Here is a 17,742-nt window from a genome sequence, read left to right on the forward strand (position 1 = left end):
GACTTAAAATTTGCTTACTTAAATCATGGTTGTTGTTTTTGGGTTTTTTTCCATGCTAGAGTGTTATAGATATACTTTATTCTTTCTAATAACTGCAACATGATAATTTAATATTAGCTAATATTTACTGAATATTTATATTCTAAGTACTATCCTATATACTTTAGTTAATGTAATTATTGCAACAATCCTCTGAAGTAGATTATCTCCGTTTAACAGACAAGAAAACTGAGGCCCAGAGAAGTTAAGTAAGCCTAGCTCATGCAGCTAGTAAATGATGGATCCAGAATTCAAAGCCTGACTACAAAGCCTAAACCCTTAACAGTATCTGATTTCACTGTATTCACAGTATGGACATGCTAAAATTTATTTACTTATTCCTCTACTGATGAACATGTAGATTGATTTCAGTTTTTTACTACGTCAATAATGCAGCAATAAATACCCATGGCATATATCTTTTGTACATATGCTAGTATTTCTATGGACCAGATACCTAAAAATAGACCTGCTGGGTCAAGGGTATGGATAATTAATTATTGATAGACACTACCAAACTGAGGACACCAATTTACACTCTTTTTATACTCTAACATAGGAGATGATGAATGGTTTATATTTTGTCAGTCTCCTAGATAAAAAAAAAAAAATGGTATCTTAAGTTTCATTATTAATAAGGGTAAACATCTTTTCTGTATTAGCCACTGCTATTTCTTTTTTGAAATGCCTGCTTATGCCTTTTGTTCATTTTTTTTTTTTATTGGTTTGTTGGGATTGTTTGTTTGGTTGGTTGAAAGAGACTCCTTATACATCATGTTTGTTATATACAGTAAATATTTTCTTCCTGTCTTTTGTTTATGGTATTTTCACTTTAATCTTTAAATATGTAGTTAAATCTACCAGTCTCTTCCTATATGGTTTCTGGACTTCTCTTCCTTTATGGTTTCTGGACTTCTCTTCCTTTATGGTTTCTGGCATGCTTTTAAAGACGACCCGGAGACTATGAAAACAGTACTCTTATAATTTTTTTATGTTTAGGTATTTACTCCACCTGGAATCTATTTTTGTTTATGACATGAAATAGGGATGGAATTGTATTTGTTCCTCCCAAATAGCCAATTTTCTAAATACCACAGTTTAAACAATCCATCCTTTTCCCACATGCTTGAAATACCAGCTTTATGTTGTCCATAAAACACGTTTCTGTAGTTTATTCTGTTCTACAGACCTATTTGCCCATTCCTACCCAAAACCATTAGCCTCATCATTCTATCTTTGCAACATGATTTCTCAAATTTACTCTTCTGGATAACTTTTTAATTTCCTTAAAATTCTATTGGATTTTTAATTAGAAGAAACTAATTTGGGAAGAATTGATATCTTTACAAGTTGAGTCTTCCCATCTAGAAATATAGTATATTACTACATTAATTCACATCTTCTTCTATGAAATCAGTTTTTTCCTGTAGGTCTCACATATTATTGGCACCTTATAGTTTGGATTACCGGTATTTTTTTTTTTAAAGAACGACCATGACAAATCATATCCAGTCTAGACAGCTTCACTTCAAACACAATGCAACGCTGAATACATTTTTTAAAAATATTTTAAATTATTTTTTTACTCAAAATATTTAAATATTTATTTGTTCATATTTGTAGGGTACAGTATGTTGTTTCACTATACGCATATACTGCATGATGATTCACTTAGGGTAGACAGCATAGTTTTGTATCCATTGGTCCATCACTTTATTTATTTTTAATTATACATATTTGTGAAGTACAGTGTGTTGTTTCAATATATATACATATTGCACAATGATTCACTGAGGGTAGATAGTATATTCATCATCTAAACACTTATCTTTTCCTTGTGGTAATTACATTCAAGACCGTCTTTTCCAGCTATTTAGAAATATACCATATAATATTATTAGCTACAGTCAGCCTAGAACACCAGAACTTATTCCTCCTGTCTACCTGTAACTTTGTACCTGTCCATCTACCTCTTTTCCCCACCCTCCAACCCCCACTCTCCCGTCCCACCATCCCTTCCCAGCCTCTGGTAACCATCATTCTACTCTACTTCAATGAGGCTTTTTTTTCCCTAGATTCCACATGAGATAATGTGGTATTTGTCTTTCTATGCCTGACTTACTTCAATTAACATGATGGTCTCCAGTTCCATCCATGTTGCCACAAAAGACAGAATTTCATAAAAAATAAGTTTTAATTCATGGCTAAGCTTGAGAATAAGAGAAGAAATTTTCAAGAACCAAAAGTGTATAGTGAAGAATACGAAGGTACTTCCAAAAGTTCGTGGAAAAGTAGAATTGAAAGATAATACGAAACTTTCCACGAACTTTTGGAAGTACCCTCATAGAAGATGAAGTGACACTGACCACAACACAGGTATTAGGACTAAAGACAGGCTTTAGTGGGAGTTATGTTAACGCCCAAAGGGCATGGGAATTGCTGCTCCTGGCCCTGCCTAAGCCAGAACAGGCTCTTTAAGTTGAGAGGTTGCTTCCATGAAACTGGACTGCAACATTTCAACCTACTAGCCATAGGTCTTAAAAGAAAAGGAGAGAAACAAGAATGACCTGCTGAAGTTTTTATTTTCTTCACCAAGGGAGAGTCCCTGAGAGATTCCTATAAAATTAATAAAATACAATTATGAAAAACATTTCGAGGTTAGAATCATTGTATTAACTACGTGTTTTAGCTTTAGACAATACAAAGGGTTTTCAAAAAGTTCACAGAATTATTCATATTATCGTTTAACCTTATTTTTTCTGAGAAACTTTTGAAGTATCCTCATATTTACTAACTCCCTGCCAAAAATAATAAGATTAACATACTCATTTCTCTTCCCACTCAAGTTAGGATTTTGATCAGTTTGTTATTATAAGCAGTCGTCACGGGCCGAGCCCGTGGCGCACTCAGTAGAGTGCGGCGCTGGGAGCGCAGCGACACTCCCGCCGCGGGTTCGGATTCTATATAGGAATGACCCGTGCACTCACTGGCTGAGTGCCGGTCACGAAAACGACAAAAAAAAAAAAAAAAAAAAAAAAAAGCAGTCTTCACTTTGTATGGTCTCATTATTCACGTTTCAATTACTACAATTTAGTTAAATAAATACCCAACAACATGGTTCAAATTTCAGTTACCATAGTATATCAACTGTAGCTGCATAAAATAAAACTCTGATGCTAGTTCTTCAGTCCACAAATCACTATGTGAGAATACACACTCATCATGATCAGTGACTAATCACATTACTTTCAAAGTCTGTCAGTGACTGATCACTCTGTGTTATTCAGTTCCCGTACATACAGCAAGTATGTATTTGTGTTGCCTTCCTGTCACCCAGTGATAATCTTACACGACAATTTATAAAAATGAATAATTGAAAGGGACTTAGCCAACAAAGATGAAAGTTCAACAATAACAACAAAAAGAAATGAGATAACACTGCAAGTGAAATTGAACATAAATGGGGTTACAGAAGAATTGAACATAAATAGGATTATAGAAGAACTGAACATAAATGGGGTTATTAGCTGACAATAGGAATGTTAACACTGCTGCCATTCAAGAGACTCTAGACATGCAACCAGAGAAACTTAGTGAAGGCCAAATTATCAACATAAGTTAAGAAAGTGGATGTAACATAAAAGATGAAGACATCACAGAGGAAGTGATGCCTTCAAAAAACCTGCCATTAATGCAACTTCCATAGATATTTCATAACACTGAAAGAGCAAAGGATAAATGTTTAAAGCTGATCCAAACTTAGAAGGTTGTACAACCGTTCACCAGGTATAGAAAAGACGTTTGCTCCATACCTTAGTTATATGATGAGAAGATGGCAAGCAAGGCAAGCACTGTTCAAACTACTCTTAATGAGTGTTTTGCAAAGAAAAAAAAACACTTTAACTTTCGATGTTTCTAATATCTTGAATTACCACATACTAAATATTAGTTTTGCTATGTTTTTCATTTCTCTCTATATTTATAACCATCAGAAAGAGAATTTATAATATTTTAGCAAAGATTTTTGAAGGTTTATAACATTTGCATTCTCTCCAGGAACCATAATTCCCAGAGTTGCTAGCGTTAGAACTCTGTTTGAGTGGAGTTGACACACACCATTTTTCTGTGGCTTCTCCATTCCTGCATTTTTATTTTGATTCATCTCATCATAAACTTTTCAGCATATATTCTTAATTTTACATGCATATTTTCATATGTCAATTCCAATAGTACTCACTTCCCAAAATGTACATTTTTATCGCTTTAGAGTTTCATATTTAACACATATAAAGAACACTTAGAAGTCAAGAAAAGTAAATTTTTTTAAAGCTGATGATGTATTTTGAAAGATTTTATAAAAGATCTTTCAAATGTTAAATTGGTTGTAAAGAGTTTCTCACTATTTTAAACCATTGCATAAACAACTTCATACTACTCTTTTTAGGGTTTTGCAAAACACACACATACACAAACAAACATTTATGCCTGAAATTAAATATGAATTCAAACTCCAAATTAAATATGAAATTCTGACCCTGAACTTAGCTAGATAATAGAAATATTAATAATATTTGCAAAACAGAATAATCAAATAAGGGAGTTTTGAACTAGCTGTAAAAATACTTTGTCCCTTCATTTCAAGATTAAGGATAAAAATAAAACTACAGCTTTTTCTTTTGGTTAACTACAAAGCAAACTACAGATGGTTTGCATAAATCTAGAGCATGCATAAGTGGCAAATAAGCAGTCTTATTAGGCTTCAAATATCCTGGCTATTTGAGGTTCACAATGTATTGCCAGAACGAGGGATAAGTAATTCATTTGATATGACTCAGAGCCATGAAAAACATTTAATAATTATCACTCAAATAAAACTCAGGTGATAAGAACACTATATAAATTAGGTAGAACATGTGCTTAGCTAAAAGCAAAAGAGCAAAAATAAAATGAATTAAAATAAAACATAGTAGATTCTTCACATCAGACTAAATTTACTAGGACTTTGAGGTGACAGAACTCTGCTCTAAAATATTCAAGTCAAAGCAGCATCAAAAATTGACTTTTTAGAAAAACCAATTCCAAAACTAGGTAAAGGGAAGAGATTTTATTCTACTAAAAACAATAATAAAAAAACTAATTATAAAAAGGAGTTATTGAAAATATCAAATAGACTCAATTTTCAATAAAGTTCTATTTTTAATGTTTTATTCGATCCTCATTGTTAAAACATCTTCCTCCTTGAGGCAGATAAGATATTCCTTCCTAAAATAAAAACTAAATGATACAGTTTTGATAAGCCATCAATCACATATTGATACCATATGCTAATTACTGATTGAACCTGCACAGTTTATCAGTTCTCTTTTCACCCCCCAACAAAATTTTCCTACTCCCTTTTATTCACCATTTATACTCACTTATCAAACCATTTTTCAGGTGTTCAGGAGTCCATTTATCTAAATTATCAAACTGTTAGACTCACCTCCTACACTGAACATTTATTGTCCTTTTAGGTATCATATTTTATGGAATGTTTCTCAGCACCAAGAAAAAACAAGTAACAAAAATGGAGTTGTCTCATAAGACTTTAAATTAATCACTACGGAGTAGCACGTTAGCATACCTGAAGTTTGCACTCATGGTTAAATGAGAACAAAAGTTTCCAAATTCTTCAACATATCTTAATTTGGTCTTGGTCAATAATAAAATAATCAAATTTATAAAATTTTATATAAAAAATAAATAATAATAAATAATAATCTTATAATGAAATAAAGTCCTGCTATTAACAGATTTTTTAAAAAATCATAGCAATAGATGCAGAAAAAGCACGTGACAAAATTCAATATCCTTTCATGATGAAAATTCTCAGCAAACAAGGAATGGAAGGGAACTTAACCTGATAAAGGGCATCTGTGAAAAACCAAAAACTAACCTCCGACTCAATAGGAAAGGCTAACTGCTTTCTCTCCAAGATTAGGAACAAGACAAGGATCTCACCACTTCTTTTCAACATAGTACTGGAAGTCCTCGCTTCTTTTCAACATATTACTGGAAGTCCTAGCCATGCCAATAAGACAAGAAGAAGAAATAAAAGGCACACAGATTGGAAAGGAAGAAGTAAAAGCGTCTTTGTTTGCAGATGACATGACTGACCATATGAGAAATTCTAACAAATCTACAAAAAAGGCCACTAGAAATAAGTGAGTTTAGGAAGGGTGCAGGATTTCAAGTCAATATAGAAAAAGTTACTGTATTTATAATAGCAACAGACAATTGGAAATAAAAATGTGAAAAGCTACAATTCACAATAGCATCAAAAATATAAAATATTTATGGATAAATTTAACAAAAGATGTACAAAGACCTGTACATTCAAAACTATAAAACATTGCTGAGACATTAAATAAGGCCTAAATAAATGGACAAAGACACCATATTCACAGACTGGAAGACAATATTGTCAAGAATTCAGTTCTCCAGATTCAAAATACCAAACAAAAGCTCAAAAGGTTTTTGTAGAAATTGTGAATGTGATTTTAAAATATACATAGAAATACAAAGGATCTAGGATGGCCAAAACAATTCTGAAAAAGAAGAATAAAGATGAAAGACTTACGTTACCTGAGTGCAGGACTTATTAGAAAGCTACAATAATCAAGACAATGTGATATTGGTCCAAGGATATTTAGATCAGCAGAACAAAATATAGAATCTAGAAACAGACCCAAGTATATATGGTCAACTGATTTTTTTTTTTTACACAGGTGTCAAAGTAATTCAGTAGGAAAAGGGTATTCTTTTCAACAAATGGTGCTGGAATAATTGAATATCCACATAAAAAATATATACGTTGACCTCAACCTGTACCTCCTACCATATACAAAAATTAAATCAAAATGGTCACAGATCTAAATGAACAAGCTAAAATTATAAAACATCTAAAAGAAAACAAGAAAAACTTTGTGACCTCAGGCTAGGCAAATATTTTTTAAGTAAGATATAAAAGGCATAAATTATAAAATATAAATGATAAACTGATCACAATTTGAAATGTTTGTGCTTCAAAAGTCACTGCTAAGAAAGTTAAAAGGCTGAGCATGGACTGAGAGAAAATATCTGTAAAACATATATGTGATAAAGGACTAATTCCAGAATACATAACAACTTTTACAACTCAGTAATAACAGGAAAAATCACCTGATTTTAAAATGGACAAAGATTTAAACAGATGCTTCATCAAAAAAGATGTACAAAAAGAAAACAAGCACATGGGAAGAGTTTTAACATCACTAGTCATAAGAGAAAATCAAATTAAAATCACAATGAAATGCTACTATACACCCACTAGAATGGCTAAAATCAAAAAGAATGAAAATACCAAGTGTCTGAGAGAATGTGAAGTAACAAACTCACACTCTGCTGGTGGGGAATGCAAAATGTTACAGCCATGCTAGAAAAGTTTGGCAATTTCTTATGAAGTTAAATTTACACTTACCATAGACCTAGTAATCCCATTCCTAGGTGGGAAATACATGAAAGCATATGTCCACATAAAAATTTGCACTCACAGGTTCATAGCAGCTTTACAATAGTCAAACACCAAAAACCAGTCAAATATTCATCAACTGGTGAAAGGATAAACAAATTGTATTCTATCAAATCAACTGAACACTACTGAGCAATAAACAGGAACTATGATATATCTCCAGCAACATGGACAAATCTCAAAAGCATCATGCTAAATTGAAAGAACCTGAATCAAAAGACTGCATACTATATAACTATTTATACAAAATCCTAGAAAGGAAAAACTACAGTGGCAAAAAGCAGATCAACAGTTGCAAGGGGTCAGAGATGGGAAGAAGGAATTTACTACAAAGGAGCACAAGAAAAATTGGGGGGGGGTGAAGAAAATGTTCTATATTACAATTGGGGTGGTGCTTAAACAACTGTATACAATTGTCAAAACTCAGAATTGTGCACTTAAAACTGGAATTTTATTGCCTGTAAATTATACCTCAATAACATCAATTAAACAGAAAAACCTGGTTCTACTGAATTAAAATCCTATTTAGAGTACCAGAGTGCAGTTACAAAACATTTTGAGAGGATACTATGGAATTTCTTGTGTAATTTTGGTAGGGTTTTAGGATGTTCTAAAAGTAGAGGCCAAGGAACAATGACTAACACTTGACAGTCCTACAATGGTCTACACAAAAAGAGATAAATATAAATTTATATCTCCCTCACCCCCATCATTAGTATCACTTCTAAAGTACTTTGTATACAGAATTACTCTTTTTGATGCACAAACTATTAAAAAGAAACATTAAATAAAGAGTTACAGAATGGGAAGATGAAAAAGTTACGGAGACAGATGCATAACAGTGTGAATGTACTTAACGCCGCAGAACTGTACACTTAAAAATGGTTAAAAATGGCAAGTTTTATATTATGTATATCATACCACAATAAAAAAAATTTTAAAGAAGCATTAAAAAGAAAATGTACATATAGAAATCCACGGGAAGTTATATTTTAAAACAGTTCCTTTGGTTAGAATGATAAAAACTAACCTATTGTTTCTTTCACAAAATCAAGCTTAAAAGTGTTTATTAAATATGATTCCTCTAGTTAAAGTAAACTATGCTTACCAACTCTTTTCAAGTTTATTGGTAATGTTTAGAGCTCTCCCAAAGTACAGTTTTTGCTCATAACAGTTTAACTGAGTTGTCTACATAAAACAGGAAAAGCACTGAGAGACAAATATATCAGAGAGTTCATGTCCAAAAAGGTTTTGCATTTGGGTGGCCCAAATACATGTCATTTTTTCATCTAAATTAATCTGCACACTGAACTCGGCACAAATACTCAAAACATGCTAATAGAAGCCCTAAAGTGACTATGGTCTGGAGTTAAATAAGGTCACACAAAAAGTGCCAAAACAAACATCAAATTTCATGTTATTTAGGGAAAGGAGAAACCCATCTGTGCAATTTATTATGGGTAAACTGCAGTCTGGGACTAGAGATTTGTCAAAAATAGTCATTATAATGTTAATAGTTATGCCAATAATTGATAAAATTAGAAAATCCCTGGACATAACTCCAGAGATGGCAGAGATCTAGTAATCTATCTAAAGTTGGCAGGACATTTTTATTAAGAAACAACATTAATAGAACCTTCAATTTCATTAATAGAAAGAAAAAAATAAGCTCAAATGGCACATGCCCAGAATAGGAAAGAATGTATACGCTCTAAGGAAGCTCTATCTACAATCTGGGGAACAAGTTCTGAGTTAAAGACTAAATGAATTTAGGGGGGCAACTTCAATCTCTGGCAGAGAGTAAATAACAATGATATTAGTAGTTATTATCAGCAGCAGATAGCAGAAGCAGCAAACTCTTATACAGTCCTTCCTATTTGCCAGACACTAGTTCTAAGCACTATAATTATATTAACTTGTTTAATCCTTACAACATTGTGGGGCAGGCAAACTAATGTCTCCATTTTACAGAGATGAGGAAACAGGCTCAAGGAGATTAGGTAACTTTCCCGTTGTAATCCAGCTGGTAGGTGGCAGAGCCACCTTAGAGTGTCCTGTTCCAAGTCCAGAGTTCTTGCTCTTAATTATATTATATTGCCTGTCTTTGGAAAATACCATTGTTTTCCTGGGAACTAGGAAGGTTAAAGGAATTATTCTAATTGCAGACTATGCTAGAAAGTAATATCAGAAAGAACTTCTGAGAAATGAGGAAAAGCTTTCAAGATTTATTAAAAGCCAACCATGTACCAGGCGTTTTGCATTTTAGCACAGTAGGCAATTGTCTACAACAAATTAAATAGACTTACAGACCCTGAAATTTGCCATAAACTTGTATTTTTAATGAAGTTTATTAAATTATCTCTTTGACTTTAAAAGGCAAAGACATACCACAGCAATAAATGCAAAAAAAAAAAAACCCAAACATTATTTGATTTCATCTTCACAAAAATTCAATTCGGTTCTTTCAGAAAAACACTGAATAAGCATTTATGTACCAGACACAATGCTAGACACATGACATATAAAAGATGAATTTATTAAAAATTAAAAATAAAGATAATGGTCCCTGCTCTCAAAAATCTATAGTCTTCAATACCCTTTGCAATTATCCCATTTTTTAAAAGAAGACACTGCTCAGAGGGGTCAAGTGATCTGTTTACAGTCCAAGCTAGTAAACAGCTGAGACAGGATTTGAATTCAAACCCATCTAACTCAAAACCTATACATTTTTACTCTACAGCAAACTAATAGTGTTTCTGAGCATAGGAATTGGAAAAAATTTTGAACTGACTTCAGATAACAAATACAAGGCACCTGGATTCCCTTTAACATTTCCAATGTTAGTTGAGAACTTAAAAAAAGAAAGTGTAAATTCTAGACTAAATCTTAGGTTACAGACCTCACATAGATTGAACACAACAAAGTACACTGCTGTAGAATAGTTGAATATGTTTAAATACATGGGGTCTTCAAAAAGTTTGTGGAAGGATTCGTATTATCTTCTATATTTCCACAAACATTTTGAAGTACCCTCACATGTACTGCAGTGGACTGCAGTGGCCCCATTGGAAATATGAAAGAAGATGTCACTTCCAGGAGTCACTGGAGTTGAAATCCCTCTCCCTTACATCTTGTAAGTAGTTGTAGCAGAAAGTTACCAGTTAGGTCTCAATAGGAACTGGCAGAAAGTCCTCTGAGGGTTGCCCTCAGTACCTGCTCTGTCATGAACCCATAAATTAAGTGTATTCTATAGAAGGAAACTTTCTGCTGTTTGCCTAAAAGGGACGAGATATTAAAGACATTGCTTTACAAAGCGAAGCTCCTATTCATAGTGAGATGTATTAAACTCATCTAGCTATATACTATTTCATTCAACTTTGGAACTAAAAGTAGCATTATGAGACGGCTAAGGCTTGAGGGTATAGCACGGATCAACTTGGCCACCTCAAAACCATTAGCCTGGATTTGTTAAACTATGCTTTGCCCAAACTGAATTAAACAGGCATAAATGATTTTGAAAGAAATATTAAGGGAATGGCTGAGGTCTTGAGAAATAAATTTAAAACTGTGTTTTCAATGTTTAAATATACCTAAAACTTTATGACCATCATATTCCAAAAACATTTATTAAGAATTCAAAATGTGGGACAGAAGGTCAAGGGTTCAGATCCCTTACCAGCCAGTCACCAAAAAACAGAATTCAAAATATACTCTTACCAGATAAAAAGGGAACAAAAATTATCAAATATAAAACGTTTTAAAAATACAAAAATGTGTAAAGTACATATACTCAGATGTTCATATACAATGATGTATAAAAATATTTGGTTAATATATACTGAATAATGGATTCACAGAATCAGCTGAAGAACACTTAAAGTTGAGTTAAAGTTAGTTCTCTGCCAAACTCTTCCCAACTACATTTTATAGGCTGTATTCATAAGAGAAAATCTGCTAACTTACAAGTATTTTAACATGTAAAAACAAGGTTATATGTAATTCTCAGGATAATTTAACTCTTCAAAATTACCAACTTACATGCAAAACTTTCTTTTGACCTCTAAAATTTGCTTACTATTTCATCTACATAGCTGTGCAACAGATCTCCAGAACTTTTCATCATCTTGTAAAAGTGAAACTGTTATTTCACCTTAAGTGAGCTCTTAAACATTTTAAAACAATATGAATCAGCATACTAGAAAGCAAAATATATTCAATTCAGAGTCCATAAGGATATAATTTGGACAGAGGCTAGGTGGTAGTCTATCTCTTTTAAGCAATGGTTGTCTTCATAGGGTATATAAAGTAATATTGTATATAGGCTTTTTTTTACTAGGAGAATAATTTCCCTTAAGCCAGAGGGAAACATCTTTTTCATGTTTACATCTACAATATCTAGCTATGCAAAGCACTCAGATGCTAGTAATTCAGATTTCAAAATTCCCAGTTGACTGTGCTCACATAATAATCATCTCACATAAATGATATGTAAAAATAAGCTTTCTACTTACCATATAGTTACCATAAGCATGATCAAACATTTCCAGTACTTGATTCCTAATTTTAAAAGAGCAGAAATGGAAAAGTTAAGTATACTGTACTTATTTATTTATCTTTTGAAGACTTAACACTCCCTCATAAAAATACACTAATAAAAAAAAGAAAAATTTAGTTAGAAGAGGACATAAAGAGAGTCAGGAAATGCACCAATTAGTAGACAAACTTTCATGAACTTACTATGCAGAGCTGGGCCAAGCTTTTAATATTTTCAGTAATTTATGTAAAATTCATCTTATTTTTTTCTAAGGAAACTGACAAATGATGCATGCGATAAACAGAAAGAAGGAAAGCTGATGCTGAAAACCAATCATCTCTTAACACAATTATTTACCATATCTGTCTTGAAAGGGAGAATATTGCTGGAGAGCCCCCAAAAGAAACAATTACTGGTTCCATTTATTGCTTACCCTGTATGTTCTACTAAAAGAAAGTGGTTGAGTGGGGAGGGGGGTGGATGTGTGCAGTGATACAAAATAACACTTCTTCAAGCTTCTGCCTTTCCCCTTAAAACCACTAAGGCGTGGTTTAAGTACATATTTATTAATATGTTTATCACATTTTCAAAAGACACATCATATGACGTACTTTGCTCCTCTAAAAAATTGTTAAAAATCAAGAAGAGTATTCACCTCTAAAATGAGAACACAAATGCTCAAAAAGAGATTTGTGCATTTTGGCTAACTCGGTTTCTCAAAATCTCCAAGATGGCTGTCTAAACAGAGATTTCTGATCTCTACACCAGATTTACTAAATCAAAACTCTTAAGGTTGGGACCAAGGAATCAGTCTTTCAATTAAACATTCTCAAGTTCAGGGGCTTGAGGGTACAGAAGAAACTACAAAAGTTAATGCTATGTCTAGATGAGGCCAAAATCTCTCAATAATTAGCAAAGAAAAAAATAGCTTAACAATCTTTTCTTAACTCTTCTTTTCCCAAAGTTCCAATCACCAATGACAAGAACTGAAAGAAGTGTTAACGAAAATGGATAGCTATATTTTTATTATGCCTCCTGTTATACAGCAATTGTCATTTTAAAAATTGTAATCATGGATGTTGAAATACAGGTGATAATAAAGCTAGCAATTTCCAGATCATGGCTATAGTGGTCAGCAGTATCAAGTCACTTGTATTTGTGAACTGAATAAATTAAGTCCTGACAACTTTTTATGAATATTAACCATTTAAAAACATCCAATCATTTAAAACAAGATCTTACCACCACTTTGCTAAAACATTAATCCTTTATAAGTTTATATACATATGGATCAAGTCATCTTAGAAAATTGTGAAGTATCTTAAAGAATCTCTCCAGACATTTCTTTATTACACTGCAGAAGATAAAGACCTCTCAAATTAGCTACATAGGCTGAAAAAAAAAGAGGTTCAGATGTCCCTTTCAAGCACTGATATCAATAAATAGAATATGGAAGCTCCTCCTTTTCCTTTCCTGAAATGGAATTAATTTAAGATTATTACCAAGAAGTAGAAATTCCTGTAACTGGTGGTACCTAGATGTGTGCATTACAGATGACATAAGCTTTAATTTGCTAAACCAACTTTGCAAGTATTCAATTTTCAAAGTTATGAGTAAATTATGATGGCATACAAGGACACACTATTTTCCAATCCTTATATTTATGTAGCATAAGGTCGGCAAATTTCACAACATACTTCAAAGTGGCGATATCTAATATCCAGTTGCTCTCTCTCTGACTTACACATATAAGTCCTAGCAAAGTCATATTTAAATAAAGAACAGTACAATAATTACTATATTGAACAGAAAAAATGTTTCTCTAAGATTTTGTATCTGTTCAACAACTGGATAAAAATATATTGGAAATCAGATCCACAGTTCCAAAATTATGTCTCTCTTCATTTTAATTTTAATTAATTTCTACTTCATTTTTTTTAGTGAAAAGATAATATTAACAAAATCTCTTGCTGTAACATTTAAAACACAAAAACAAAAACAAAAGTATTCCATGAAGGATAAGACTACACATGACCATGTAAATAATTCCACAAACTATACATTGCAAGCTATTGAGCAACAAGGCTTACTATTCCTGACAATTCTAACCCTTATCATCTGTTTGATTTGGGGGGAGGGGAGAAAAGGGGGTAGGACATTTTCTGCTTTTTATCATAAATCATTATGTGGGCTTTTAAAAAAATCATACAGGTAAACCTATGGATCAGAGTTCAGTTTTCTGAAAATTCTCAGAGGGGAAAGCAGTCATGTAATTGTGTACTTATGGTTTATAGTTCTAGACTCTTACTCTGCCCTTACTCTAGAGTAGGGCAACCTAAATTAACAAGCCTAAATAACTGTAATTTCACTTTCATAAATGATCTCAAAATTTCAGCTGAAATCTCAAGCTAATTTGGTTGGACTTTTCCAGTTAAAAATTAATTTCGGTCAAAAATGAGTTATCCAAGACTCTTTTCCAAATAAACATTTTTAACAAAAAAATGAAGAAAAGGGGGATGGTGGTTAAATGAGATACTTGTGGTCCTTATAAGACTTTGTATTTCTTTTCCAAGTCTTGAAAGTGTAACACAGTGGAGAGAGCCTGCGCTCTGGGTTCAGACAGACCTGAGTTTGAATACTGGCTCCACCAATTAACTAGCTCTGCCACTTTGAACAAGTCAACCTTGAGTCTCATCTTCCTCATGTGCAAAATGGGCATCACATCCACCTCATTAAGAAGTAGCGATGTTTACAGAGATAACATACGTAAAGTGCCTATAGAGTGGGGTATTCAATAAAACAGTTATCAATGATACATTAAATTCCTAAAGGGAGAAAATTCCAGATACTTGTTAGAGTTTACTCATAATTTTCTTTTGATAGTTGATACTTCATTTTTTTTTCCATCAAGCGACCTTTATTGCTATTTTATTTAAAAACTAATACAGGACATTTGCAATGATTTAAATAAAAAAAATACAGCTGCTCCTCAACTGACAATATAGGGTTATGTCCCAATAAACCTATCCTAAGTTGAAAATATCATAAGTTGAAAATGCAGTTAATACACCCAACCTACTGACCATCATAGCTTAGCCTAGCCGACCTTAAACGTGGTCAGAACACTTACCTTAGCCTACAGTTGGGCAAAGTCATCTAACATAAAGTCTATTTTATAAAAAGAGTACTGAATATCTCAATAATTTATTGAATACTGTACTAAAAGTGAAAAACAGAATGGTTGTATGGGTACTCAAAGCACAATTTCTACTGAATGCGTATCACTTATCATTTTAAGGTGAACCACTGTAAGTTGGAGACCGTCTGCAAGTAAAAACTGATTGTTTCACCTCCTCTCTACCCTCTCCCTGTGAAATAATCATCCTTCCACTTTTTTTGAGCTTAGGCAATTTTTTCTTTTTTAAAAAACGGGATGACACCATACATATTGTTCGACAACTAGAATTTTTTTTTTTTTTTTGTCTTGGAAATATACCCTGGATAGGCTTCCAATGACATACTTCCTTCTTCTTAATGTCTGAATATTATTCCATAACACAGATGCACCATATTCAACTATTTCCTTCCAAGAAACAATTCTGCTCTTTCAAAATGCACGTCATTGTACACCTATCACTACATTAACAGTGCTTTTATTTCTGTAGGGTAGATTCCCAGAGATGGGATTGATGAATCAAAGCGTGTGCACAATTCAAATGTTAGAATATACTGTCGATAAGCTACAGCAATTACACTCCCACCAAGTATTTTTTTCACACCTTTACTAGCCAGTACTGTATCCCTGTGTTTTATATTTACGAATCTGACAGACAATACCCAGCTATCTCATCGTTTCAATCTGCATCTCTCATTTAAGAGGTTGAGTAACTCAATGTTTACTGACCATTTGCATTTCCTCTTCTCCGACTTAACTGTTCATGCCTTCTGCACATTTTCTACTAGTTCTTGGCTTTTTTTCTTATTCATTTCTGGGACCTCCCCTATATTAGTATTATTGATCTGAATTAAATGCAGCAAATATAACTGGTAATTTTATGACACTTTCAAGACTGATAAAACTTGGTTTTACTTTGAGTAAAATACATAAGTAGACTTAATTGGGGTTTTTTTTAATAATACCACCAAATATTCTGTTCTATTATGAAAATGCAATACAAGAAAACACTGCAAGGAAATAGTAAAATGTGTAAAGCGCAAGCTCGAATGAACGCCACTTTTCCGGAACAGGTGTAAACACCGTTTCCTTTACTGTGAAATCAGCCACATTCTCCCGGCTGGGTGCTCACTCACTCGTACGAGAAATCTAACCATGTCTCCGTCGAAAGGCAACCCCAGGACTCTCGCGCACAGCGACACGGGCTAGTCCCCGTCACGGGCCACTGGTACGACAGCCGCGTTGACAAACCGCGACTGGCCTCAAGGAACCTGTACAGGTCACCGGCGGCCCGGGCGACAGCCCGACACTCCCCCGAGGTTACGTTGCGGGCGGGGACCCCACCTTCCCGGACCCTGTCCGCCCCGTCAGGGTCCTCGCGTGGCAACAGCTGTTCCAGTCGCGACAGGAGAGGCCACTGCGCGCCAGGGTCGCAATGACAGACACCTCGCCTGCGGTCAGCCTCACTGGAAAACCCACCCCAGGCTGCCAAGCACCCTTACCCAAGCTTCTGTTTCTCCTCCCTACTCATGGGCGCGGCCCCCGCGGTCCACACGGATGTGGCCGACACCAGGCAGAGCGCGGCCGCCGCTGCCACCAGGCTCCATGACGCTCGCTGGGGGACCGGGGACCCACAGCCCCGGCCGCCGCCGGCTTCGCTCATGGCCCCGCGGTTCCGCGCACGCGCAGCTGCTACGCCCGGCTGCTGAGACACATCGTCGGGCGCCGGTGGTGAGGGGGCTGCGAGCCGTGCCGAGGGCGGGATTCGGAGTAACGCAGGCGGACGCCGACACCAAACTGTCTCCCGAAGCCACCGAGCCGGTCCCCAGCGCCAGCGCTGCCACCGCCCTCCGCCCTCAGCAGCCCGGAGCGCCTCCCCCAGCTTTCCGGTGTCGTAGTCTAGGAAACCGCCTCCCCAACGCTACTTCCGGATAGGGCTGAAGTTGTGGAGCCTCAGGACCAACCGGGACGACGTCGGAGAGGGGCTGGCTCCGGCGACAGGAGAGGGCATTGGCCAGGAGAAGTGAGACGTGGACAAAAGGCGGGGCTGGGGAGGGAGCTCCCGCTCGGAGCCTCCTCCCACCGGCCGCGTTGCCGCCTGCGGACTACCGCTCCCAGCGTGCACTGCTTCCGCCCCGGTCCCCCGCGATCCTGGAGCCTCCGCCAAATTTCGACCCCGGTGGGCGCGCTGCACCCTGGGACGTGCGGTCCTCCGAGGGTCACAGGCGGTCTTCGGGGTCCCACTTCCCGTGGAGCCCTGGCGCAGTCCTCCCTCGGTGCACGGCCGAGTCCCGGGGTACTTGTCAGCTGTTAATCCCTTTTCCCGCGAATGACGTTTCCCTGAGGGCTGCTAAGATGAGGAGCACTGTCCCCCAGTCAGTGCGGCATGCCTGAGAAAACAGTGTTGGCTGGAGTAGTCCTCTACCCTCAGGGACATTATGAAAC

The 17,742-nt window shown here is 35.4% G+C and overlaps 1 protein-coding gene across 1 annotated transcript in view; it reads right to left on the bottom strand.

Annotated features, from left to right (window-relative positions):
- Positions 1–17,139, bottom strand: part of EDEM3 (ER degradation enhancing alpha-mannosidase like protein 3) — a 72,232-nt gene extending 55,093 nt beyond the window's left edge. The window contains exons 1-2 of the mRNA XM_063105301.1: positions 16,800–17,139; positions 12,100–12,145 (exon numbers count right to left, since the gene is read on the bottom strand). Of these exons, the coding sequence (XP_062961371.1) occupies positions 12,100–12,145; positions 16,800–16,960 (207 nt within the window). The 5' untranslated portion in view covers positions 16,961–17,139. The remainder of the gene's footprint in view (positions 1–12,099; positions 12,146–16,799) is intronic.
- Positions 17,140–17,742: the final 603 nt, after the last annotated feature.

Source organism: Cynocephalus volans, chromosome 8 (assembly GCF_027409185.1).
Source record: "Cynocephalus volans isolate mCynVol1 chromosome 8, mCynVol1.pri, whole genome shotgun sequence".
Classification (NCBI taxonomy): Eukaryota; Metazoa; Chordata; class Mammalia; order Dermoptera; family Cynocephalidae; genus Cynocephalus; species Cynocephalus volans.